We start from the raw sequence: 27,942 nt of genomic DNA, 5'->3' as shown, positions 1-27,942 counted from the left end.
AAAGCCCAAAAATGATGTGAAAACAAACATAACACAGTTTTTGTAAAAGGGCCTCTAGGTACTAATTGTCTGCTTAATGTGGGAGATAAGGCTTTACAGCAAAATGTATTAAAATGTTTTGCAGTAATTTGCCTGTCAATGCACACCAATTGTGCATTATATATTTTTTAACACATTTTATTTTAGGAAGGGTGTGTCATGGGCAGGGGGAATGGGCTTGGAAATGTTATCTAGCTAGTGCATTCACATTAGCACATGCTAACTGGATAACAAAGGCTTAACGTGGAAAGCGCTAAGGGCCCTTTCACTAAGCCATGGTAGGGCTACCGCGCAGGTAGCTTATGCCAAATCGACCCTAAATCCGGGGTAGCACGGATGCCTGGCAGTAATTACAAAGTTGGCGTGTGTTGTTTTCCATGGTAGAAAATAATTTTCTATTTTCTACTGCAGGGGGCATTCCCAGCAGTAATCAGCAGCGTGGCAACATTGCTGCATGCTGCCTGATTACCGCACTATTTATTGCCTGAGCCCTTACTGCTAAGTAAATAGGTGGCGGTAAGGGCTCAGGCAATAAGTAGCTACGCACTACTTTTAATATTAGTGCACAGCCATTTACTGCCCCATTTTAAAAAGGCCTTTTTACCTGCCACGGTAAAAAATGGCCCAGCATGCGCCAATTTCATGTGTCCAGACTAGCACAGGTCACTGTTCCTGCAGCTTAGTAAAAGGCCCCCTAAGTTTAAATAGGAGACCCTAAGTGCTCCTGCATTTTAGCAGGTATCATGCATTAATTTGAACATTAGTGCATAACCTGAAAAAATATTATTGAAAAATGCCTTAAATATTGACACATTGGAAATGGACTTCGCACATGGGAAACTCCCATGTTAAAACACGCTGTGCCCATTTCCTAATGCAGTTTAGTAAAAGGGCCCCATAATTTTTTTTTCCATTTGCACCTCTTCCTCATCAAGAAGATTTTCTCCTCAATTCAGAATTCAATTGGTTTGAGAATTTCTGGAATAGTAAAAACATCTGGCCAAAAATACCAGACTAAAGAACAATTTAAATTAAAAAAAATAAAGAGAGAGAAAAATTTCTTCTACACCCATCAGCAGTAGCTTTTATTCCAGTGATAATTCAATGCTCACAAAAATACACTTTGGACAGTTTTCTGATGCCCAGTACATGCCTGATGCTCCAAAAGAGATTTCACAGGGGCAAAATATTTTTCAAAGGTAGTGATGGACATATTAGTTTCCTCAGTTTCATCTCATGTGGGCCTGAAGGACCTAAATATGTATATACTAGAGGAGAGGATAGAGAGGGATATGACAGACATTTAAATAGCTCAAAGTTATAAAGAATTCACAGGAAACAAACTTTATTTTGGTAGGAAAGAATGCTCATGATATGAGAATCCAGGGAGCTAGACTCAAGAGCAACATAAGGAAATATTTCTTCATGGAAAGAATGATCAGTGCTTGGAACAGCTTTCCAGTGAAGGCAGTTCAGCAACTACAGTCAGGGTCAGTGCAAGGGTTTTAGACACCCTAGGAGAACTTTTAACCTTTCACCCCCCACCCCAATTATCTTTCATTTCCCTAGGCTGTATCTGAGATTTTCATAATTAAGCTCAACAATCATGGGTAGTTAACCAGATAAATGGGCTATTCGAAAATTACCCACCCTCCCTGCAGATAAAAGTAGGACCCCGTGGTTCTTTGAGTTGTCTGGTTGTTCTGCTTTGGCTGCAGGTGCTCTTTACTCTCCCCTCCCCCCCCCCAACCTGCTGCTGTGTACGCACCCACCTATTTTGCCTCATGGTTGAGCTGGCCTGACTCCGGTGACAATTGATATCAAAAAGGATGCTATGCTGGTGAGACAGGCCAGATATTAAAGATAAGAATAAACTCACATAGGCATAAGATCACAAGCCACAGAGCAGACCAAGTTGATACCTTCCTTGGGAACATTTTTTGGGATCAGAACACTGCATCGCTGATCTTATAATTGGAACATAGGAGAATTTAAAACAATCCTTTAATTAACATGATCAGGTACTTGGATTATGACAAGAGAGGACTAAACAAAGATCCGGGCTTTCTAACTCATTATTAACCAAAACATTCTAAAGCCTATTATCTTCTGATCACCCATCCACATTCCATTCCCCCCCCCCCCCCCCCCAACACACACTTTTCTCTTTACATTGTCATTGGAATGCTTTTTATGATTTGCTGACATTATCTTTTGCTCATTCTGTTCTAACCGGAGGGAAGTAGTGTCAGGTTCCTTACGCTAGCCAAGAAATGTATTTGGTTAGTTAAATAAAGTATTGTCTTATATTTGTTGTTCTTATTTATTGACCTTTATTACTGAAATCAGTGTTACTACTGACTTGTGCTGGTTCTTATCCAGAAACTACAACTGAGGAGTTGTGACAACTTTTTCCTTTCTCTTTTCTATTTACAGGGTCATTTATTAAGAGCACAATGTATATTATTTACTGCAGGGCTCATTTTGGAATAGATTATATGGCACGAAAAACATTGGCTTTAGTATGCACTCGTAGTAAATGACCCTCTTACTGTTTGGTTCTGGGCCATGAGAAAACATATTTGTGGACATTGGAAGTTCTATTGTGCTTTTTTTGCAATTTCTTGACACTTTTTAAGCACTAGCACTTTGTGATTTCTGATCTGTTTGTCTTGTCTCTTGAGGTGGCATGAGATGCACAGGTTCTAATCTCCACCTTACAAGTAAAATTGATATGGTGCCTTTTGGCCTTTTGATCTTCTGATGAGAGAGACAGCAAAGCAGTACAGAAAGGGATTCAAAGCACACCCCAAACAATACAAGGCAGAAAAGCACCAAGAGCCTTCAAATCCTGAACAGGTCCTTTAATCAATCATGTAAATTGATGCTGTACATCATTGACCCGACAGGGGCTCTGTTTCAGCACTAAATGCCTGCATCAGGAGTCGTTCATCATAAGGGTTTCAAAATGAACCAGAGACACAGCAAAGCATGATGTGGCAGGGTGAATTGTCACACACAAGATAGTCTGGAAATATATAGCAAGTGCTTGTTATTTTGTGCAACTGGTGGAATATTTGAAATCAAGCATGAAAACAAACTCTGCAGCAATCAGGATTTTGTAAGGATTTATAGTACAGGAGAAGAGTTAGTTGTAGAGTTCTCATTACAAATACAATTGTTGGCGATGTTTATGACCTTGCTGTGTCTGCGTGCATGTGTTTGTGTTATATCAATTCAATTCAGCAAATGGTGCTGAAAAACTTGAGCACTAAGCACTATTCTGTAAAAGAGAACATACCCTTTATAGAATGGGCGTCGGTGTGGATCCTGCACCTAACTTTTGGGTGCTGTACTTATGCCTGCTAAAAGCAGGTGTATATTCCGGCTTCTAATTTAAGCGTGCTGTGGGCGAATTCTGTAAATCTGCTTGCAACCTTTTAGAACACCCCTGCACACCCCTGGCCACGTCCCTTTTCAGATACGTACGATTGAAATTAGGCACTATCCCTGGGAATCTATATATGGCGCCTTAATTTCCACCCAAAAATCAAAGTGTATTCTATAATAATGTTCATAAATGAGTTGGTTAACTAGCTAATCAGCGCTGTTAATTGGATGTTAACAAGCAATTATCAGCACTAATTGGATTTAAGATTTACGTGCACAACTCACTAAGCATATTCTGTAACATGGTGCGCCTAAATTCTAAGTTGCATAACTGAAAAGGGAGAGTGGCCATGGACAGGGTGTGGGCATTTCTAAAATCTATGCACATTGTTATAGAATACAGCTGTTCTGCGCCTAATTTAGGCACCAGGATTTACGCCAAGTAAAACATGGGGTAAATGGCCGCAACTGCATTTGGTTGCGTGGAGAGGCGCTCAATCTTATTCTATATACTGCATGGAAATGTAAGCCTATTCTATAAAATTTAGGCGTACTTTACAGAATAAGCCTAGGCATATTTTTTTTGGCACAGAATTTTCAGACGCCATAGGTTTTATCCTATGCTTTATAAAGTAGCGTGCATTGAGATGCGTAGGCAGATTTTTAAGACTGCCAATTAACATCAATAATTGGTTGTTAGCGTTCCATTATTGATGTTTCTGAGCTCATTAGTCAATTTATTTGTGCAAGCATAAAGTTGGGTGCAGAAATTTGGTACAATATATAGAATCTGGGAGAATGTGTGCATTTCTGTGTAATTTGCCAATCACTGCACCAGCAATACGTATCTTGTTTTTGTATCTGTGTATACCATTTGTGCACAGCCAAGGGAGTGAATCATAGAATAAGGATGCAGGAATGCAATGTTTGGATTTGGCTGGAATTGGATGAGTCCACTGGGGATAGTTGCTGTCTCATTCAATCAGAAAACTGGCAATGCATGCAAAAAGGAAAAAAAAGAAAAAAACAGCAAAGGAAATTCAGAGAATATTGTCTGGACATTAACCCCCGGATTCAATATAACGCGACTTAAGTTGTGCGTGCAAATCCAGTCGTATTCTGGATTTGCAGGCACAACTTAGTTAATAAGCCAATCAGTGCTGATAATTGCCACTTATCAATTATTGACACTAATTGGCATTCATTAGAATTCATGCTCAGAACTGTCTAAACCATATTCTATAACGTGTTGCATATAAATTCTAAGTCATGTAGTTGAAAAGGGGCGTGGCCTTGGGCATGGAATGAGTGGGTTGTGGGCGTTTTTAAAATCTATCCATTTAGTTATAGAATACACCTGGTTTGCACGTAATTTAAGCATCAGCATGTTCTATAAACCTTGTGAAGATGTAGGCTTATTTTGTAAAGTACACCTAAATTTAGGTGTGCTTTATAGAATACGTCTAGGTGTGTTTCATTTTGGCGCCAGTTTTTTTAGGCGTGATACATAGAATCTAGTCCTAATGATGTAACAATAATAATACAGAAAAGAAATTCAGGATTACTGAGCTTCTCTGCTGTTTTCTTGCAGTATGAGTCTGCTATGGATCGTCTGCAAAAGAATAAAGTGTCACTTTATAAGAAAACAATAGAGGTAAGTGTTAAGGTTCTATACTCATTGAAAGTGTGGATATATGGAGAGGCATAATCGAATGGGGTGCCCAAGTTTTCCTAAGGGCGTCTTCGCAGGACGTCCCCGCGAAGGGGTGGGGAAACCCGTATTATCGAAACAAGATGGGCGGTCATCTTTCGTTTCGATAATACGGTCGAGGACGCCCAAATCTCAACATTTTGGTCGACCTTAGAGATGGTCGTCCCCGATTTTCGGCGATAATGCAAACCAAGGACGCCCATCTCACAAACAACCAAATCCAAGCCCTTTGGTCGTGGGAGGAGCCAGCATCGTAGTGCACTGGTCCCCCTGACATGCCAGGACACCAACCAGGCACCCTAGGGGGCACTGCAGTGGACTTCAGAAAAAGCTCCCAGGTGCATAGCTCCCTTACCTTATGTGCTGAGCCCCCCAAAACCCACTCCCCACAACTGTACACCACTACCATAGCCCTTAGGGATGAAGGGTGGCATTTAGATGTGGGTACAGTGGGTTTTGGAGGGCTCACATTTACCACCACAAGTTTAACAGGGGGGGGGATGGACCTGGGTCCGCCTACCTGAAGTGCACTGCAGTACCCACTAAAACTGCTCCAGGAACCTGCATACTGCTGTCATTGAGCTGGGTATGATACTTGAGGCTGGCATAGAGGCTGGAAAAAATATTTTAAATTTTTTTTAGGGTGGGAGGGGGTTAGTGATCATTGGGGGAGTAGGGGGAGGTCATCCCCGATTCCCTCCAGTGGTCATCTGGTCATTTAGGGCACATTTTCATGGCTTGGTCATAAAAAAAGAAGGACCAAGTAAAGTCGGCCAAGTGTTCGTCAGGGACGCCCTTCTTTTTTCCATTATCGGCCGAGGACGCCCATGTGTTAAGCATAAGTACATAAATAATGCCACACTGAGAAAAGACCAAAGGTCCATCGAGTCCAGCATCCTGTCCACGACAGCGGCCAATCCAGGCCAAGGGCACCTGGCAAGCTTCCCAAATGTACAAACATTCTATACATGTTATTCCTGGAATGTCCCCACGACGGAAAGCAGTAGAGGGCGCCCAAAATCGGCTTTCGATTATGCCGATTTGGGCGACCCTGGGAGAAGGACGCCCATCTCCCGAGTTGTGTCGAAAGATGGGTGCCCTTCTCTTTTGAAAATAAGCCTGATAGGGGTCCTTTTACCAAACTGAAATAAAAAATGGCCTCAGTATGCCATTCCTGCATGCTAAGGCCATTTATACCGCAGGTGTAAAATGTCCAATTTTTCTATTTCCTTTTTTAATGGTCACGTGCTAACTTTCCCATTAGTGCAGGACCATTAGCATGTGAGTCCCTACCGCTACCCATTTAGGTGGGAAGGTCTCATTCGCTGATCAGTTAGAATGCATCAATGTAACTTTGCTAATTGATTAGCACAGAACACACCCACTTTCTGCCCCCAGACCTGCCCCCAGTGCAACAAAATAAATTCCAGTTTTTAGTGCATGGGTAGCACATGCCGATCCCAAAATTACTGCGGGACACCGCGGTAAGGCATTTTTCGCTGCGGTAAGCATGCATTAGTGCTTACCGTAGTTTGGTAAAAGGCCCCATAGAGATTAATGTCATGAGCAAAGAGCCTTTTTTAAGGAGACTGATTTTAAGGAAGAAATACCTACCCTAAACCAGTCAGGTGGCTATGCTGAGCATTGCCAAGCAGAGAATCTGAGTTTAGTTTGCAAATTTGGTCTTAATCTCCTTGGGTTGGCCAAGGCTCATGACCTTAAACGCTGGGTTGTCCTAGAATTCCATAATAGAGTCTGGGCTCCCAAGATCTAAAAATACAGGCAAAACAAAAAGGAACGCTAAATACAGAGAGAACTGGGCACCATAGTTGCTAATCTTTGTATCAAAGACAGCATACAAGGATAATGATGATTATGCAACAAACCAAAAGTAATCCATGCATAAGTAATATCAGCATATGAAACTCAATTATGACAAATTTATAGTGAAAAAGGAAGGAAAAGCCTCAAAGTAGCTCAAAATCATAAAGATTTATAGAGCTAAATCGATCTAAATAGATCTGTACTTCATCATCGGCAAAAACCTTCCCAAAAGTTGTATGACTTCATTTAATCATTCAGAGGAAAAAATAATAAAATCTTTGCACTATATCAAGGCTCAAAAAAAGTGAAGACCACTTATCTCATGACTCAAATGAAGTGCAGGAAAGGCTTCTGGTAGATATTTCCAACCTCAAACTTCAGATCGATTTAGCTCTATAAAGCTTCTTTTTGATTTTGAGCTACTTTGAGGCTTTTCCTTCCTTTTTTCACTATAAATTTGTCACAATTGAGTTTCATATGCTGATATTGCGTGGATTACTTTTGGTTTGTTGCTTATCACGTTTGTAATTCCCCACCCAGTTTGCGTTATTATAATAATAATTACGAACACGAATACTATGTTGTGAGATTATAGTTGTGTCCAATAGGTTTATAATTGGCTGTAAACTGATTTGCTTTGCTCTGCATAAAAGGTGGTACATTAAGTCTTAATACACCATAAACCATAAACGGAGCAGGTGAAAACATTCAGGGATTATATCTCAGTTCTTGGGAAAGCTGCAGCAAATAGTGTGAAATTGTGGTGATCTCTAGTGCATGGAACTATTGTCACCGGCGATTTGCTCAAGAAGTAGAGAATTGTGACTGCCATGTTAGTCCACTTTGATATGTGGAAATAATGGTCAACAACCATGTTCTAAGTGACACCTTTTTATTGGTTAACCTAATGTATCTTTGACAAACTTTTCAGAATTATCCTCTCATCAGATCCATGAAGAATCAATGCAGTATACTTCTTCACTGACCCGATCAAGAGAGAATAGCTCTCGAAAGCTTGTCAAAAAAAGCTTTTATTGGATTCACAAGGTGTCTCCTGCAGCTTGGTTCTGACCCTTATTTCCACATACTATAAATAAACAATATTTATATACTTAAAATAAGTCCAGCTCAGGTTTATTAACAGTTACAGATTTTGGTACAGTTCAGAATGGATTTCCCTACTAGCTACACTGAGGGGGACATTAGAACATAAGCGTGGCCATACTGGAACAGACCGAAGGTCCATCAAGCTCAGTATCCTGTTTCCAACTGTGGCCAATACAGGTCACATGTACCTGGCAAGATCCCAGAACAGTAAAACAGATTTTTTGCTGCTTATCCTAGAAATAAGCAGTGGATTTTCCCAAATCCATCTTAATAATGGGTTATGGCCTTATCTTGTAGGAAATTATTCTAACCTTTTTAAAATCCTGGTAATTACCACATTCTCTGGCAACAAATTTCAGAGTTTAATTACACCTTGAGTGAAGGAATATTTTCTCCGATTTGTCTAAAATGTACTACGTGGTAGCTTCATTGCATGCCCCCTAGTCCTTGTATTTTTGGAAAGAGTAAACAAGTGATTCATGTCTACCCGTTCCACTCCACTCAGTATTTTATAGACCTCTATCATATCTATGTTATACAGCCGTTCTCCAAACTTCTCAAATTAACAGTCTGTTCAACCACACCCAACACATTTCTTCTCATTGCTTTCTTCAAAATAGGATGAATTTAGCATCTGAATACACTAATGTAACTTGCCTGGGTAAATTTGGAAAAGTATAGAGAAATATTTGATTTGTTTGCCCTTACCTTAATAATATATTTGTTCATTTTCTCGATCCAGTCCAAGAAGATTTATGAACAAAAATGCCGAGATTCAGATGAAGCTGAATCAATTTCCAGGACCGTGTCATCCTCAGGCAACCCAAAACAAGTGGATAAGGTAAGCTAGTGCAAGTCATAAATAGAGCAATTTGCTATAGAGATTGAACAGGCAAGCGATTACCTGTAGATTTATTTATGTATAAAAACTTGATATAGATCACAGTTAACCATGTAATACAAACCCATGTACTGTTTAAAACATAAATACAATACATATTTTTCTCCGGGTTCATCAGAAAGAGTTTATCTTCCTTCCAAATTGCACTCCCCTTTTTCTGCTTGCTCCAAAGATCTAAGCCGAAGTCACCTTTATAGCAGCTAATTGCTAGACATCCATGAGGAGAAGGAAAAGTTCTTAGGGGCCAATGTAATAAACCCCTCTTAGTCATACAGTCTCATTCTGACATTTCAAATTTTCACTGATCCCAAAGGTATGGTTTGTGTTTCTGCTGAACTAACCCATTCCTCCTAAGTCCATGAACCTCCCTCCAATTCCCTTTCAATAAACTCCCCAACAGTTTACTACTGAATTCACACTGATAAAGTATGATAAAGTAAATTGATTGTTCAACCCCCCCCCCCCCCACTATGACAACCAAACCCCCCTCCTCCCAGCCACCCTACCCTCAACCTTAACAACCTCAACACCACAATAACATCTCTCAAATCCCATAAAAGAAAAACTGGGTAGGTCAGCCAAAAATGACCTTTCACTCACATGGGCAAGCTCGATGTAAATTCTCCTTTCGTTTTTTCTTTCTTTCCTCTCTCTCCAGCCTTCCCAACCAATCCACTTTCCCTACAACATTAACCCTTCACCACAACTGCTACCTTTTCCTCCAGCGGCTCAGCCATGTTATACCACCCCAATGTAAAATCTGGGGTGGATCTTTATAGAATAGTAGTGCAAAGATGCATTTCCATGCTGAAACGTAGTCATGACAGCTTATCAGGTCAATGGCAGGGATAAACTGGTACGCTTAAGTGCGCCTTGCAATATGCGCATCTGACACTTGTATAAGGTGCGTGCATTGCTAGGTGGAATGCCCATGACACGCCCATGGTCCACCTACTGGTACAATGCATTTGCTATTACACGCCATCCCCCTAATTCTGTAAAAGGTGTCAAAATTGTGCATGCAAATTTGGGCACACAATTTAATTAAATCAAAGCTAATTAGCACCAATACTCAGCTTTTTAACAAACAATTATTCGCACGAATTAAATTTAATTGAATTTTATGTTTATTTATTTATATAACACATTTATACCCCATATTTTCCCACTAGTTGCAGGCTCAATGTGGCTTACACAATAACAAGGGTAAGCTACAATATCAATAAACAATGTCATAATAAACAATGTCGTAGTAAAAATTGTGATCGTAAACATATCGTCTAAAACAACAAGATAATAAAATATAAAAGAAAATTATTAAGGTCCATATATTTACTGTATATTTCTTCTATTTGTAAAATGGGACATGTAAATGGGAGGGTAATGGGCAAAATGGTAACATTCTTAAAATTAATGCACATTGTTATAGAATAATGGGAACACGCATCTAATCTAAATATGTAAATTTGCACTACATTTCAATTGGCGCAAATGGTCATGCTAAAGTTAGGCACGATTCCCAGGCATAACTGCTATTCTATAAACCGTGCCTAATTTTAGGCATGGCTTATAGAGTAGCACTTTTTTCGGGTCTGATTTTTTTTTTAAAAGTTCCTTTGGGTTTTCAGAATATTCACAATGAATATTCATGACTTAGATTTGCATACAATTGAGGAAGTGCATACAAAATCTATCTCATGCATATTAATTGTGACTATCCTGAAAAACAGATGGAACTAGGTGTGCCATGAGGACTGGATTGGGAATGGCTAGGTTAACTAATCCAGATTTCAGGTTTGAATCTAGTCTGAAAATTTTGGAGGTTATATTATCAAGTACGTTAACTCCTGAACTGCGGATAAATGCCTAAGGGGCCATTTTACTAAGCTGCGTAAGCGCCTATGTGCACCCAATGCACAGCAATTCTGAGTTACTGCATGGCCTGTGAGGTAATTTTATTTTTTACGTGCGCCCACTAAGCATGCCATAAAATATTTTTATTTTGTGGCGCATGGGCGGTAATTGGCATTTTATGTGCATAGACCACTACCACCTGGTTACCGCATGAGACCTTCCTGCTAGGTCAATGGCTGGCAGTAAGGTCTCAGACCCAAAATGGAAGCACAGCAATTTTCATTTTGCCGCATGTCCATTTTCGGCAAAAATTTTAAAAAGGCATTTTTTTTACAGGTGCGCTGAAAAATGATTCTGCATTCATCCAAAACATGCGTCTACACTACTGCAGGCCATTTTTCAGCTCGCCTTAGTAAAAGGGCCACTTAGTGAAGAAGACTTTTTTCATGATGAGAAAATTGAGAAGAATCAGAAATTGCTTAGATCCAATGGCCTTCAAAATAGTAGTGCAGAGTCTCATTTTAGGACAATTGGACTACTGTAATAGCACTTATTTAGGTTGTTCTAAATTTCTATTGAAGAACATTCAAAGTATACAGAATGTGGCTGCTCAGTTGATTTTTAGGGCGTAAGTGACATCTATTCTAAGAACACTGTATTGGCTTTCTATAGAAGCTCATATGGAGATGCCCCATCTTACATGATAAGGCTGATTGGTTTTCCATCTAGAAACCCATTACTGCTGCAATTTCCTAGCCCAAAGGGACTCCGTTCCAAGATCATTTTTTCATCTAACTTTGCATATCTTGCTGCACGTGTTTAGAATGCTATTCCTATTCAAGTAAGAACACTTACAAAATATAATTTATTCAGAAAACATTTAAAGGCTTACTTTTTCAAGAAATGTTTAATACAAGCTTAATTAGAAGTGTATCAACTTTGTTGTTCTTTTCCAGAAATTGTCTGGTTCTTTTGTAACGTTAGCCATGGAGAACCTAAATGATTTTGCAGAATATAAGAATATGTTGGTATCAAATGTACTGTTCTGGTATACCTTTTTCTTACATGGTTTTTTGATACCATACACTCCTTGTAGACAACTTAGGTCATCACAACAAAATCGATTCTCTATACCTTCATTTAGACATGTGCAACTTGATTCAATTTTAGTGTATAGAATGCCTTCCTCTTCATTTACTGTACAATTGGAGCATTCTTCCAAAAAATATAAGCCTGATTTGAAGACCTTTCTATTTCATGATGCATATGCCTTTTGATTTCCTTCTTTGAGATCATCAGAGAGCCGAAGAAGAGGTCCCTGGCATCTAGTTGCATAAGTACTGACTTTTGATCTATTTGTTTCCCTGAATTGCAGATTGTAACTTTTATCTCCGTTATCTTTTCTTTCTTTCTTGTATCTTGATAATTTGCGTTAATGTACACCGCTTAAAAAGTCTGCTATTGAGTTGAATATCAAACATTAATAAAATTGAAACTTGATTAGCCTAATACTGAAAGCCAGTGCTAAGCTCCTAAATTTCATTTCCACCCTAAATTTGCCTTTGTTGTCTACTAATGTTTATGCTCCTAAATTTAGGAATTTAAATAAAAATTTTAGTATAAATTTAGGCACAAAGGTGTGCTGAAAAATGGCCTGCGGTAGTGTAGATGTGTGTTTTGGACGCGTGCAGAATCATTTTTCAGTGCAACTGTAAAAAAATGCCTTTTAAAATTTTTGCCGAAAATGGTCATGCGGCAAAATGAAAATTGCCACGCGTCCATTTTGGGTCTGAGACCTTACCGCCAGCGGTAAAGTCTCACACGGTAACTGGGCAGTAATGGCCTACGTGTGTCAAATGGCACTTGGTGCACGCCCAACATGCGCATCTGAAAATAAAAATTATTTTTCGGACGCGCGTATCGGACTTGTGCCAAAAATAAAATTACCACAAGAGCCACACAGTAGCTGGGAGTAACTCCATTTTGGCGCAGATGCTTATGCGACTTAGTAAAAGGGCCCCATAGGGTAATGGACCTACCAATTAATTAATTGTGTTTCAAATTTTAATCAAAATGCAGCCCTAAATAAATTAAAGAATAAAAAGTAATGAAAAGATAATAGAAAATACAAATTGACAAATTAAAGAATCTAATAACTATGAACAGCCTTACAGTTTTCACTGCCTCCTTCAGAAATGCAGCCCTGCTGTTTACTCCTGTCTGCCTGCTGCCTCATATCTAAGAACTCCATCCATATTTCTCTATAAGCTTGACATTTCTGAAGCAGATATGACCATTGTTCATGCAGATTTGGCCAGGACTGATTTTACACAGGTCAATGCAGAATCTGGAGAGGGGGCAGTTCTATAATGGGGCAGTGCAGGGAATGCTTATCCTATCATGATATCTGGGTGCCCTGATTCCATTATAGGATACTAGTGTAAACCTGTATCAGCTTGCCTAAGTGTGGCAAACAGCGCGGGCAGCATAGAGTATTCTTGAAAAGTAGTGTGTGCTCCCTTTGAGTGGAGTGGAAGAGTAGCCTAGTGGTTAGTGCAGTGGATTTTGATCCTGGGGGAGTGAGTTTCAATTCCCACTGCAGCTCCTTGTGACTCTGGGCAAGTCACTTAACCCTCCATTGCCCCTGGTACAAAAATAAGTACCTGATGTAAACCACTTTGAATGTAGTTGCAAAAACCTCATAAAGGCGGTATATCAAGTCCCATTTCCCTTTCCCTATTTCAGATTCTATATGGAATGTTGCTACTATTGGAGATTCTGTTGCTACTATTTGAGATTCTACATGGAATGTTAATGTTGCTATTCCACTAGCAACATTCCATGTAGAAGCCTGCCCTTGCGGATCAGCAACGCGGCCGTGCAGGCTTCTGTTTCTATGAGTCTGACGTCCCACCCTCGTGGAACCGGAAGTTACATTAGACAAGGGCGGGACACAGGGAGGGAAGGCCAGAAGAGAGGCGATCTGCGGCTGCCGCCTTGAATACAGGGGGCCCGGAGCCATGGAGGCAGGCAGGTGAGACCACGGACTGCAGCAGCAGGGGGCAGCAGCGGTGCGGCCTTGCCCCGGGCCCAGCCTAGTCTCTCGGTGGTCCTGCTGGTTGTCTTCCCCTAACGCTGATCCTGGATTTGACCTGGAAGGATTTAGTTTAACTCTATACTTGTAAAGTCATGTTTGATTTCTACTCACCCCAATAGTGTCCCCATTCTGTCCCCACCTTCTCCACTGATTCTTTTATTCCCTTATCTCATTGTACTCCTTCTCTCCAGTCCTTCATTCCTTTTCTCTCAGTGTCTCCAACTTTCCTTGCAAAGTTCTTGTCTTGCATGGCTTATCCTCTCTGATAGTAAATATTTTTTCACTACTCCGAGTCTAAAGTGTACACAAGGGAAATAGAGATGATAGATTGACAATAACTCATTTTTCCTATTTTAATCTTCTTACTAGTTTTTGATTGCACAAGCTGCATTTTTTAGTTCACAGTACCTTATCATTAGTGGACAATATTCCTCCAAAGTTGATTAAAGATTGTTGGGGCTTTTTCTCTTCTATGTTTTTAGATATTCTGAATATAAGCTTGATCAATGTTCTTTTCTTAATCTATGGAAGCGCTCAGTTGTCCACCCATTGCTTTGGATACAAATGATAGATTAAAAACTAGCAGGATCTGATCTATTCAGTGATGGTTTCCTAACTCTTAGAAAAAGCAGTGGGATCTCAGGTAATACAATATTAGAATTCAATAAATGCGTTCCACCCATTTCAATCTGAATTCTTAGAAGGGTTCATTACAGAGACATTCTTAGTAAGAATGTTGGATGACATAAATAGTGCACAGAGATAACCAAAAGATGTAATGATTATCCAATTAGACCTTACTGCAGCTTTTCATGTGATTGATTATTTGCTATTATTGTCAAGATTAGAGAAAATTGGCATTTCGAGTATAGCACTGAATTGGTTTTGTTTGTGTTCCTCTGGTACAACATTTCAAGTATAGTTAAGGCTGTGTTAGCTCTTACACTATTTACCTAGCTGTAGCAAAAGGGGGTCAGCACTGGTGTCAGCATGTGTTTTACACGCTCACCGAGGCCCCCTTATACCGCAGCTGGTAAAAGGGAAGGTCTCACTTTCTTGCAGGAAATGGCCAGGTGGCAAGTAAAGCACTTGCTACATGGCCATTTTGGGGGGGGGGGAGCCCTTACCGCCACCCATTGAGGTGACGTAAGGGTTGTCGCGCTAACCCAGTGGTAACTGGGAAGCGCACGGCACTGCCCGATTACTGCCAGGTACAGTCTGGCACTACAAAAAGAGACATTTTTGTAGCGCCAGAAATGATGGCATGGTAGGGGTGGGAACTACTGCCAGGCTGTGGCGGTAGCCTGGCAGTACTTCTGTTACAGCAAGCAGTAAGCCTGCGTTGGGCTTACTGCCGCTTAGTAAAAGGAGCCTAATATCCTCCTCTTTCCTCTGGCATTGTTAATCCAGGATATTGGATTACATGCCCATTTCTATTAGGGCTGTATCCAGTGGCGATCCTAGGTCAGCTGCCACCCGGGGCGGATCACTGCTGCGCACCCCCCCCCCCCCCCAGGTGCAGCGGCGTCCATTCCCCCAGGGTGCAGCACGACACCCCCCTCCCCAGCACATCAAGCCCCCCCCAGCGCAATGACACCCCCTTCCCCGGTGCATCAAGCCCCCCCAGGTGCATTCTTGGCTGCTGGAGGGTGCAGAGAGCACCGCATGCTTGTTGGCTCCACTGGCTCCCTGCACCCTCTGCCCCGGAACAGGAAGTAACCTGTTCCGGGGCAGAGGGAGCAGGGAACCAGCGGAGCTGACAGGAACGTAGCTGCTGTCTGCACCCTCCAGCAGCATGTTCCCAGGGTGGACTGCCCCACCGCCCCGCCCTTCCTACGCCACTGGCTGTAACGAATATTCCTATTCAATTCAGCTCCAAATATTACCCCAAATATATTATTTGTATTTGGCCGAATAACTTAAATTCAAATACGAATAATCTGGGTTTCTCCTGGTAATGATAATGGTGACCTATTCAAAAAGGCATACCCTAATGATCCAACTGAAATGCCTGAACCCTTCTACACAAGGAACTCACGCTAGTAAAGGACATAACGCAGCTCTTCCTCTCTATGATTCCCAAATGTGTCTGTAACACATGAACCTTATTCTACCATAACACCACTTTGTACGTGTTCTTACCGACTTGGCGAACACCTTACGGTACTATGTAAGCCACATTGAGCCTGCTAATAGGTGGGAAAATGTGGGATACAAATGTAACAAATAAATAAAATAAATAAATAAATAAATAAATGATGCTTATAGTCCACCAACTTCCATATACAGGTTCAAAACGAATAACATAAAATTCCAGAAAAATCTACATGAGATACAAACCTAATCAAGAAATCTTTTAAACAAATAGGCCTTCAGTTGTTTATGAAATAGCAAATAAGGAGAAATCATCCTAAGTTTAGCAGGCAGAGAACACCAAGCTGAGACTGCTTGGTAAGGAAACAAAGTTGATAAAGATTTTTTGTATTTCACTCTAACAAAAGATGGAAAATAAATAAGACAGCCTCTAGCTTGTGAGGAAGAAGGGGACAATGGGAAGGAAAACAAGGAAAATAGATATTCTGGGCAGAAATTGGTTCAGACTCTTATTTATTGTAATTCACTGTGTCTAGGCCTGACTGCCAAATCTTTAGCTCAACCAACTGCTTCAAAACATAGCAGCTCGTTCAATTCTTTCTAAAAGTAAATATGAGCCTTTTACATCATTGTTGCAGACTCTTCACTGGTTTCCTGTTCAGGCCAGAATCCATTTCAAAGCTTTATGCTTTGTTTTTAAGATCTTGAATGTCCTGAATATTTTTTTTTATCTCGCAACACTATTACCAGGACTATGCATGTGAATAAATAGCAGTTTCCCCTTTATCTAAAACCTCAACTGGCTACTAGGATTACAAGATTATTTACCTGGTTACCCAATCGAATATTCCTAGGCAAATAATACAGCTGTTTACTCTCAAAAATATCCAAACTAAGGACAGTTCCATAGCAGATAGATAATGGGTTACTGGGAAGTTCAACAGTCTCAAATTAGAAGCACAAGATTAAACAGTTGAATTATTTGCCTAAGAATATTCGATTGGGTAACCAGGAAGGTGACTGTCATATATAAAACTCCCCAAATAGCCTGGATTTGACAAAGTGTTTAGAATCTTCACAAGATAATATAACTAAGGGGATCTTTTCCTAAGCCACGGTAGCATTTTTAGTTCGCAGTACAAATCAGCTGGCGGTAAACGCCGAAATGCCTATAGAAATATAATGGGTATCTTGGTGTTTACCACCAGCTGAATTCTACTGCGAAGTAAAAATGCTACCACGGCTTACTAAAACACCCCCTAAGAGAACAACTTTGTTAGTGGTTCAGGGCTCATTGGAGCAGAAATTTAAAGGGAAATGGGACTTGATATACCGCTTTTCTGAAGTTTTTGCAACTACATTCAAAGTGGTTTACATATATTCAGGTACTTATTTTGTACCAGGGGTAATGGAGGGTTAAGTGACTTGCCCACAGTCACAAGGAGCTGTAGTGGGAATTGAACTCAGCTCCCCAGGATCAAAGTTCACTGCACTAACCACTAGGCTACTCCTCCACTAGCAGCATTCCATGTAGAAGCCTGCCCTTGCAGATTAGCAATGCGGCTGCACTGCTGATCTGCAAGGGCAGGCTTCTACATGGAATGTTGCTAGTGGAATAGCAACATTAACATTCCATGTAGAATCTCAAATAGTAACAACAGAATCTCCAATAGTAGCAACATTCCATGTAGAATCTGAAATAGGGAAAGGGAAATGGGACTTTATATACCGCTTTTCTGAGGTTTTTGCAACTACATTCAAAGCGGTTTACATATATTCAGGTACTTATTTTGTACCAGGGGTAATGGAGGGTTAAGTGACTTGCCCACAGTCACAAGGAGCTGCAGTGGGAATTGAACTCAGCTCCCCAGGATCAAAGTTCACTGCACTAACCACTAGGCTACTCCTCCACTAGCAGCATTCCATGTAGAAGCCTGCCCTTGCAGATTAGCAATGCGGCTGCACTGCTGATCTGCAAGGGCAGGCTTCTACATGGAATGTTGCTAGTGGAATAGCAACATTAACATTCCATGTAGAATCTCAAATAGTAGCAACAGAATCTCCAATAGTAGCAACATTCCATGTAGAATCTGAAATAGGGAAAGGGAAATGGGACTTTATATACCGCTTTTCTGAGGTTTTTGCAACTACATTCAAAGCGGTTTACATATATTCAGGTACTTATTTTGTACCGGGGCAATGGTTCTTAAGGCATATTTTCCAAAAAAAGCTGAACCGTTTTGTGGCTAAAACTGTTCCTGTTTCCTGACATTGCCAGGTGCACTCAGTTGAGGTGTAAAGCCTTCCTGAAGCTGAGACCTAGGGGTATATTTACTAAAGTGCGTTAGCGTTTTTAGCACACCTGTAAAGTTAAGGCGCGTTAAACGCTAACGTGCCTATACATTTCTATGGGTACATTAGCCTTTAACACGTGTAAATCATTTACACACATTAAAAACACTAACGTACCCATAGCGCCACTTAACATAGTAACATAGTAACATAGTAGATGATGGCAGAAAAAGACCTGCACGGTCCATCCAGTCTGCCCAAGAAGATAAATTCATATGTGCTACTTTTTTTATTTGTACTGTCCTCTTCAGGGCACAGACCGTATAAGTCTGGCCAGTCCTATCCCCGCCTCCCAACCCCCAACCCTGCCTCCCACCACCAGCTCTGGCACAGACTGTATAAGTCTGCCCAGCACTATCCTCGCGTCCCAACTACCAGTCCTGCCTCCCACCACCAGCTCTGGCACAGACCGTATAAGTCTGCCCAGCAGTATCCCCGCCACCCAACCACCAGCCCCGGCACAGACTGTATAAGTCTGCCCAGCACTAGCCCCGCCTCCCAACCACTTAGTAAACGTGGAGGGGCATAATCAAAAGGGACACCCAAGTTTTTCTGAGGATGTCCTCGCAGGACATCCCCGTGAAGGGGCGGGGAAACCCGTATTATCGAAACAAAAGATGGATGTCCATCTTTTGTTTCTATAATATGGTCGGGGACGCCCAAATCTGGAAATTTAGGTCAACTTTAGAGATGGTCGTCCTTAGACTTGGCCGTTTTTGATTTTCAGCGATAATGGAAACTGAGGACGCCCATCTCAGAAACGACCAAATCCAAGCCTTTTGGTCATGGGAGGAGCCAGCATCCGTAGTGCACTGGTCCCCTCACATGCCAGGACACCAACCGGGCACCCTAGGGGGCACTGAAGTGCACTTCAGAAATTGCTCCCAGGTGCATAGCTCCCTTACCGTGTGTGCTGAGCCCCCAAAACCCCCCCAAAACCCACTACCCACAAGTGTACACCACTACCATAACCCTTATGGGTGAAGGGGGGCACCTAGATGTGTGTACAGTGGGTTTCTTGTGGGTTTTGGAGGGCTCACATTTACCACCACAAGTGTAACGGGTGGTGGGAGATGGGCCTGGGTCCGCCTGACTGAAGGGCACTGCACCTACTAAAACTGTTCCAGGGACCTGTATACTGTTGCAATGGACCTGAGTATGACATTTGAAGCTGGCATAGAGGCTGGCAAAAAATATTTTGAAATTTTGTTTTTGAGTGTGGGAGGGGGTTAGTGACCACTGGGGGAGTAAGGGGAGGTCATCCCCGATTCCCTCCAGTGGTCATCTGGTCAGTTGGGACACCTTTTTGAGGCTTGGTCGCAAGAAAAAATGGACCAAGTAAAGTTGACCAAGTGCTCGTCAGCGACGACCTTCTTTTTTCCATTATTGGCCGACGACGCCCATGTGTTAAGCACACCCTAGTCCCGCCTTTGCTACGTTTCCGACATGCCCCCGGGAACTTTGGTCGTCCCCGCGACAGAAAGCAGTTGGGGATGCCCAAAATCAGCTTTCAATTATGCCGATTTGGGCGACCCTGGGAGAAGGACGCCCATCTCCCGATTTGTGTCGAAAGATGGGTGCCCTTCTCTTTCGAAAATAAGCCTGATAGAGTTTTAGCTTCAGGGAGGTCTTTTTTTCCTAAAGTTTCCTTGAAATGCCTAATAACGTCTGGAGGCAATTCTTCGGCGGGAGGGGGGTCCAGAGCCCAAGGTGAGGGGGCACATTTTAGCCCCCCCCCCGGCGATGATGACCCCCCCCCCCCCCCGGCGATGACCCTCTCGACCCCCACTCCCACTGGCAGCCTGCCGTCGCCTACCTTTGCTGGCGGGGGACCCCAACCCCCGCCAGCCGAGCCGAGGTCCTCTTCTTCCCAATCCTGCGCAAGGCTTCATTCTAGTGTGACGTCCTGCACGTTGTACGTGCAGGATGTCAGACTCACAGAAACAGAACGAAGGTCTGACGTCCTGCACATACAACGTGCAGGACGTCAGACTAGAATGAAGCCTTGCGCGGGATTGGGAAGAAGAGGACCTCGGCTCGGCTGGCAGGGGTTGGGGTCCCCCGCCAGCTAAGGTTGGCGGCGGGGAGGGAGTTCTTCAGAAGGGTGTCCAGGGGCAAATCTACGGGGGCCCAGGCCCCCGTGGCCCCATACTGGCTACGCCACTTGGTCTCACTACATTTGTAAAGTTTCTTAGTTTCTAATGAGGGTCTAAGTCCTCCTGTTACTGAGTTAAAGATGGGTTCTACGTAGTGGGTTTATAAGTTTGTCTCTCCTGCGATGTAGTTTTCCCGTGATAGGTTTGGAAATTCTCTTTTCCTTATTTTGACCTTGCTAGGCTACTATAATTTCCTGTGATGCAGACTAGCATGCCATTTTGTCCAAAAATCATTTTAGCTACAGTGTTCTGTATCGCTTGTAATCTAGAAATCAAATTAGCCAAAAGAAGGCAGTATAGACCATTACAGCAGTCTAATTTAGAAAGAACGCCTGGACCAAGATTGAAAAATGTTTTTCCTCAAAGAGAATGACTTCTGAGATAATGTACTTTACAGAAAATAGATTTAATAACTGTGGGGTCCTTTTACTAAGCAGCGGTAAAAAGTGGCCTGCGGTAGGGTCAGAAACAGGTCCTTTTACTTCTAGATCCTTCTCAGCTCTTCTACTTCAACATGAAATAAAGTTGATTACAGAGTTTGAAGAATATGCAAATTAAGTCCCCTCCTTCCAGGCCATATGCAATTCAGCTTTCCCTTAGTCTCCTCTAATCATCTCTGTGGGGGGTAATTCTCTCTTCAGACACTGCTTTTCACAGTAGCAAAAACAGATACTGAGTAGCAGGAACTCAGTTAAATAGTCACTTCCTCTTGGACAGGACATCACTCAACCTTAACCTTACAATCCTGTCCTCCATTCCTGGCTGCTAGTTCATTTCAGAACAAAGTTCCAAGTCTAAGGTTTACTCATGTGAGTACCTTGTTTTTCCTGTCCCCCTTTCATTCCAGCCTTCAGGGTTAGTTAGACTCTCCTTCCTCAGCGGGCTATAGGTCCTTCAGCTTCTTCTCTCATTCTTCTTCTCCAGGCTTCTCTTTCCCTGTTTTATGGGGAGCTTTTATGGGGCTTTGGGACTAAGCCTCACCCTTCTCATAAACCATTCTCATCTCCCTTCTAATTTGGATCATTTTGGGGCTCCTCCCCAGCCTTTCTTAGTATGGGCAATGTTTCCTGTGGGAGCTAGCAAGACTTCCCTGTCCCTACCCTTCTGGAATCCTCCTCCCATATTTCCCTCAGCTGGGATAGTTTTTCCTCTAATCTGGGAACCAGCGGTCCTCTCTGTGGTCTCTTCATGACATGATACCACCTGAGCCTGCCCCCTCCCCCCCCCCCCCCCGTGGCCTCTTCCTGACTGGAGGTTTATAGGAGTCCTTGCCCCCACTTTGGCTTCTTGAATCCTTTGCTGTGGTGCAAGGCCTTATGGGACCTGTAGTTCTGCCTCCCTTTAAAAAGAAACTGCCCTTTCATAGCCTGACAGGTCCTGGACCTGTCACATTATGTAAAGAAGGATCTTATAAGAAATTTAAGGTTGTGTTGAAGACCTGCCACATGATATTCAGCTAGCGGTGAACAACATTTTTTTTGTTTGCTGCCTATGCGAAAATCGGAAATTTGATACCTGACCCGTGTGTGGGCTTTAGCATTGAATTTCCATTTTTTTAAACACCGACCAGCGCATGCCCAGTTAATTCACAATTCAGACTTTACGGGCCATGGGCTAGAGCATAAAGATAGGGCAGTTATGTATGCAGTCCTATTTATATGCTAAACATGGCTGGCTCGGTCTGAATATGGGGACCTAACCAGATTCCGCCCCCGAAACGCTCCGGAATGCCCACAACATAGCTGACTAGCAGTTCAGTGCTAATTGGTCGTTTTCAGTGAAAATAACTGGTTAAATGCCACTGAAAATGATCAGTCAGCTGCCTACATGTGAGTTAACTGGCTGGCAGCCTTTCTCGGCTGGTTAACTCACTCTAAATATCGGCCAGGTGGTTTTTGCACCAGGTTTATGATGTATAGTGTTGATTTAATCAGTTGTTTTTTTTCTTTGATGTATGTCAAACTGAATTATGATTTTAGGCTGCCTGGAGCAACTATTGGTTGATTTTATATAATAAAGAGTATAGTTTCATGATAATGTATAATATGGGACATTCTATTCCCTTTTGTATCTCAGTATTAAGCAATGTTTTATCATGAAGTTTATTGTTGCTCCATACATCCCCTCCTGTTTTTATTTTGTTAATTGTTTTGTTTTATTTGTTAATCCTTATCTAATTTTAAAATATGTAAACCACGCTGATGTAGTACCCAAAGGGTGGTATAACAAATGTACCGAAATAATTAAAATAAAAATAAAATAAACTTCTTTTTCAATTGTGTTGTTTTCCAAACAGCCATCCTGCAACATACTCTTTCCCTTCATGACTTATTCCCCTAATGTTCATCACAAATTTATAATCTCTTCCCATTTCTTATATTTTTCCAGAGTCGGAGCAAAGCAAAACAATGCAAAGATGCTGCAAACGAAGCAGGTAAGGATCCCTGTCCCACTTGAAATTATAATGTGTTTGTACAGTTCAGCATCTCTTTCCTTAACTCTGGTTTTTGAAAGCTGTTATTAACTCCATCACCACCATCTACCCCAGAACTACTGATTTCACCATTATTATAACAACATCACAACTTCCATGAGCACCTCAACCACTACCATTTTTACCCACCAGTATAAAGTCTACCATCACTATCACCTCTACCATACCACAAATCTCACAGCAAGCACCATCATTAACACCCAAATCACCACCTAAATGTACAATATTATGTCCATTTGCTTTCTCATTTCCTTGATCGTTATCATTGTTCTCAGTTGATTTATCTCTTCACCTCCATCACCATCTTCACCCTTAGAAGGGTCAAACGAACTTAACCAAAGAAACTTAGTCTTTTCTGGGTTTAATTTACTACTACTACTACAACAAATCATTTCTATAGTGCTACAAGTCGTACGCAGCGCTTCACAATTGAAACATGAAGAAAAGACAGTCCCTGCTCAAAAGAGCTTACAGTCTAAATCAGGACACATAGACAGGACAAACAAGGGATAAGGGTAGGACAGACAGATAGGACACATAGGGAAAAGGGACTATTGAAGAGAGGAAGACAAGATAAGGTTACGAGCAGGTGACAAGTTAGGAATTAAAAGCAGCATCAAACAGGTAGGCCTTTAGCCCGGATTTGAAGGCGGTCAGGGATGGAGCTTGACGTAATGGTTCAGGAAGTCTATTCCAGGCATAAGGTGCGGCGAGATAAAAGGAACGGAGTCTGGAGTTAGCGATGGAGGAGAAGGGTGCAATTAGGAGAGATCTGCCTAGTGAACAGAGTTCTTGGGAAGGAATGTAGGGAGAAATAAGGGTGGAGAGGTAGTGAGGGGCAGCAGAGTGAATGCATTTATAGGTTAATAAGAGGAGCTTGAACTGTATACAGAAACGGATAGCGAGCCAGTGAAGTGACTTCAGAAGAGGGCTGATATGGGCATAGCGACTTTGGCAAAATATTAATCGTGCAGCAGAATTTTGAACAGATTGAAGTTGCAGTAGTCCAAGTGAGAGGTGATGAGAGTGTGGATGAGGGTTCTGGTAGCGTGCTCAGAAAGGAGAGGGCGAATTTTGGCGATATTATAGAGGAAGAAACGACAGGTTTTAGCAATCTGTTGAATATGTGCAGAGAAGGAGAGGGAGGAGTCGAAGATGACCCCAAAGTTACGAGCAAATGAGACAGGAAGAATGAGCTTGTTATGGACAGAAATAGAGAGTGGGGGAAGGGGAGAGGTTGGTTTAGGTGGGAAGATAAGGATCTCAGTTTTGGACATATTGAGCTTCAGGTGGCAGTGAGACATCCAGGCAGCAATGCCAGACAGGCAGGCAGATATCTTGGCCAGGATTTCTGCCGAGATTTCTGGTGTGAAGAGGTATATCTGGGAGTCATCAGCGTAAAGGTGATATTGAAAACCGTGGGCTGAGATCTATGGATTGAAGTCCAGCCCTCAATAACTTGTACACAACTCTCAAGTTCTTTCAATGTGCTGTTCCAATCCCCAATTACCGGGAAAAGTAGAGTATATGGTAGTAGATGTATGCAAGTACCATTGTTATGTTATGTTATAATAAGTAGTATATCAAGTTAATAAATCAAATCAAATTAGATACTTCAGATACATAAAGGTAGACTGGATGTATTCTTTGGTCTTTATCTGACATCAACTTACCATGTTCTGTGTTCTATTCTCTACTGTACATACAGTCTTAATCCTGAAAATATTCTGTGTTTCATGTCATTTGCCTGCCTTACAGAAAAGATCTATAAACAGAACATAGAAATGCTTGAGAAGGCTCGGGTTGAGTGGGAGCTGGAACACGTCAACTCATGTGAGGTCGGTCATATCAGTGCCTGGATGTATTTAACTATCTTATATAACTACAATATTTAATAGCTTGGTTCAACATTCACCTTTTCCTGACATAGAGTTCACAATCTCTTTGCAAACATGGCACAAGAGAAACATATTTAGGTCAATGTAAGAGCTAATGTGATAAAAAGGAACAAATTATTTATTAGGGAAGGGCACCCGGACATTTTTCATTTTGTATTTGTGGATATTTTTTTTGTTGGAAACAAATGTCGATATGTGTGTGCACTATGCATACATACCCTTGGATTTTATAGAAGTTGCCCAAGTTTGGGCACAGATTTGGGCGTGGATCCCAGATTTGCATGCAAACTAATTAATTAGGGCCCCTTTTACTAGCGGAGGTAAGCCCAACGTGGGCTTACCGCTCACTAAACAGGAAGTACCACCGGGCTACCACAGCAGCCCAGTGCTACTTCCCACACCTAGTGTGCTGTCATATCTGGCGCTACAAAAATATATTTATTTTTGTAGTGCTGGAGTGTACCCAACAGTAATCAGGCAGTGCTGCGCGCTGCTGGGTTAGTGCGGGAGCCCTTACCGCCACCTCAATGGGTGGTGGTAAGGGCTCCCCCTGAAATGGCCACGCGGCAAGTGCTTTACTTGCCATCTGGCCATTTCCTGCAGGAAAGAAAGACTTCCCTTTTACCCGCTGTAGTAAAAGGGGGCCTCAGTGCGCGTAAAAAACATAAGCCGACCCCAGTGCAGGCCCCCTTTTGCTGCAGCTTGATAAAAGGGAAGTCATAATCAATGTCGCCTATAAACATTACAGAATTCAGCAGCTAGGATGCTTTTCAGAGCCAAGCGTTTTTATTCAGTCACACCACTTCTTACTAAACTTCATTGGTTACCAGTTTTCTATTGGATGTGTTTCAAAATTCTTCTTACTGATAAAACTCTTTACTTGGGAGAGCTGTCTTATCTATCTGGTTTAATCATTCCCTACACACTCTCACATCTTCTCAGCTCCCTAGATTCTAATCGGTTAGTATTGCCCTAGCCTAGACAGGCTCATTATGAGTCTACTCGTGCATCTGCTTTCGTCTTTCTGTCTCCAAGTCTTTGGAATGATCTCCCACCGGATGTTAGGAATGAAATCTCCCTGGCTAAACTTAAGGTGAAATTGAAAACTTTTAAAACCTCTTTGTCCTGAGAGTGTCTCCTGTGACTGGGCTAGAGAGGGTCTATACCTTTTTAGTCTGCACTTTATTTTTCTTTCTTTGCTATTAGTTTTGTTTTTATAATGGATGAATGATGACATGCTTTCCTGTTTATAATGGTGTTCGTTTTCGTTTAAAATGTTGATTTTATTTGACTTTGTTAACGCTTTGGCCTTGCTTGAAGTAAAGGCGGTATATCGAGCCTTAAATAAACATAAACTTAAGCATCCTTCTACTCTGAAATGTAGCACAGGAGAACTCTGTACTAAGTCATAGGAGCCAGCTCTGTGGGTGCTGAGTACCACCAATATTGACCGAGCTCCTTCACTGTGTCCAGCAAGGAGTAATTTGCATTGTTTGGCACCCTCAATCATTTTGAAATTCTGGCATTTATGCTTGCAGTTAAGTCTGCCATTTTGAGGGGCACAATTTTTAGGGGTTAAAGTAAACACAAACGTGAATGTTCAAAATTATGCAAGTTCAAACCCCACCCTCAGGAGTGGAGGATTCCCACTGCAGCTCTTTGTGACTCTAGGCAAGTCATTTAACCCTCCTTTGCCCCAGGTACAAAAGAAGTACTTGTATATAATATGTAAATAGCTTTGACTGTGCTCACATAAAAGTGGTATATCAAATCTCTTCCCCTGTCCCTTAAGAAATAGGCAAAGTTGCACTCATTTGTATATAAGTTTACCTGTATAACAGAAGGGCAACCTCATAAAGGGTTGTTTCTACAGGTAAATCACTGCTTTATCTGCAGAAAATGCCTTTGAAAATTACTCTTCCAAATGGACTGAATAGTTTCAATTTGGCTCAATCAAAGCCAGGGTATAGATTTTTTTTTAAATATATTTTTTGAAAATAAGAAAGTAGAAATAATATAGATGAACTAAAAGTCATTTTCTCCTTAGCATGGAGATTGCCTGTGGGTACTGTGTTTTGAGGAACCTAAAAGAAACCACAGGATGCAACAAATGCTCATGTGAAATTGCCAAGCCCTGAGAAAACTGCAGAGAAAATAACTTTTAAATTATTTTCTGTTTGGGAGGATGGATAGTTATGCATTTTTATCCTAGCTGACAGTGGAATAGGCTGGGTAGAGCACAAAGGAAGTCTAGGTTAGAAATACCTGGATCTCTCATATTTGAAAACCAAAATGCCTAAAAATGGGTTAAGGGCTCTTCTGATATGTAGAATTAATTATCTGTCAAAATCAGAATGCTTTATGTTCGCAGTCTGATTCCCATTTTTCAGCAGCTAATTTTTGGCCATATTCTGCCTCCCTCCTGTGCCATCTCTTTGGTTTTCCTATGACCAGCAACTGATCCATGCCAAATCTACCCATGCTATAATGGGCCCGAAATTTAGCCCACAGCAGTCAGCAATTTTTAAGGTGCTGACCACCGCAAGCAGAATTTCAACCAAATATTCAACACCAGTCTTGGCATTGTTACTGAATACCGGGTCTTGCCTGACCACTGGAAGTTATCCGGTTGCTGGATGATATTCAGCGCCAGGTACCCAGATAACTATCTAGACAAGTTAGGACAGATATTTATGTGAACCTACTTGCTCAGATAGTTACCGGGCACTGGAACAGAATATCTGTGGTGCCCGGATAACTTTGGGGTCCACCCTGATTTTGCCCCAGTGTAAACTGGATAGTGTCATAGTGGTCTCCCTGGATTTTCAGTTGCACTATCCGGTTATGTGTTGCTGAATATTTGGGGATTGCCTAGTCATCCAAAGATGACTGGGTAGAAGCTTTTCCTACCTTGTTATCTCCCACTGTATTATCAGCCCCCAGAAAGACATAAGAGTTGCCCTACTAGATCAGACGAAGGGTCAATCTAGCCCAGAATCCTGTTTCCAACAGTGGCAAGTCCAGG

At 41.8% G+C, this 27,942-nt stretch overlaps 1 protein-coding gene across 3 annotated transcripts in view; it reads left to right on the top strand.

Annotated features, from left to right (window-relative positions):
* Positions 1–27,942, top strand: part of PSTPIP1 (proline-serine-threonine phosphatase interacting protein 1) — a 174,014-nt gene that overhangs the window by 106,754 nt on the left and 39,318 nt on the right. For all 3 annotated transcript variants that reach the window (XM_030187310.1, XM_030187302.1, XM_030187320.1), the window contains exons 6-9: positions 5,021–5,083; positions 8,814–8,912; positions 22,914–22,959; positions 24,778–24,857. In XM_030187310.1, the coding sequence (XP_030043170.1) occupies positions 5,021–5,083; positions 8,814–8,912; positions 22,914–22,959; positions 24,778–24,857 (288 nt within the window). The remainder of the gene's footprint in view (positions 1–5,020; positions 5,084–8,813; positions 8,913–22,913; positions 22,960–24,777; positions 24,858–27,942) is intronic.

This window comes from Microcaecilia unicolor, chromosome 1 (genome assembly GCF_901765095.1).
Source record: "Microcaecilia unicolor chromosome 1, aMicUni1.1, whole genome shotgun sequence".
Classification (NCBI taxonomy): Eukaryota; Metazoa; Chordata; class Amphibia; order Gymnophiona; family Siphonopidae; genus Microcaecilia; species Microcaecilia unicolor.
This window is presented reverse-complemented; position numbering and strand designations above follow the sequence as displayed.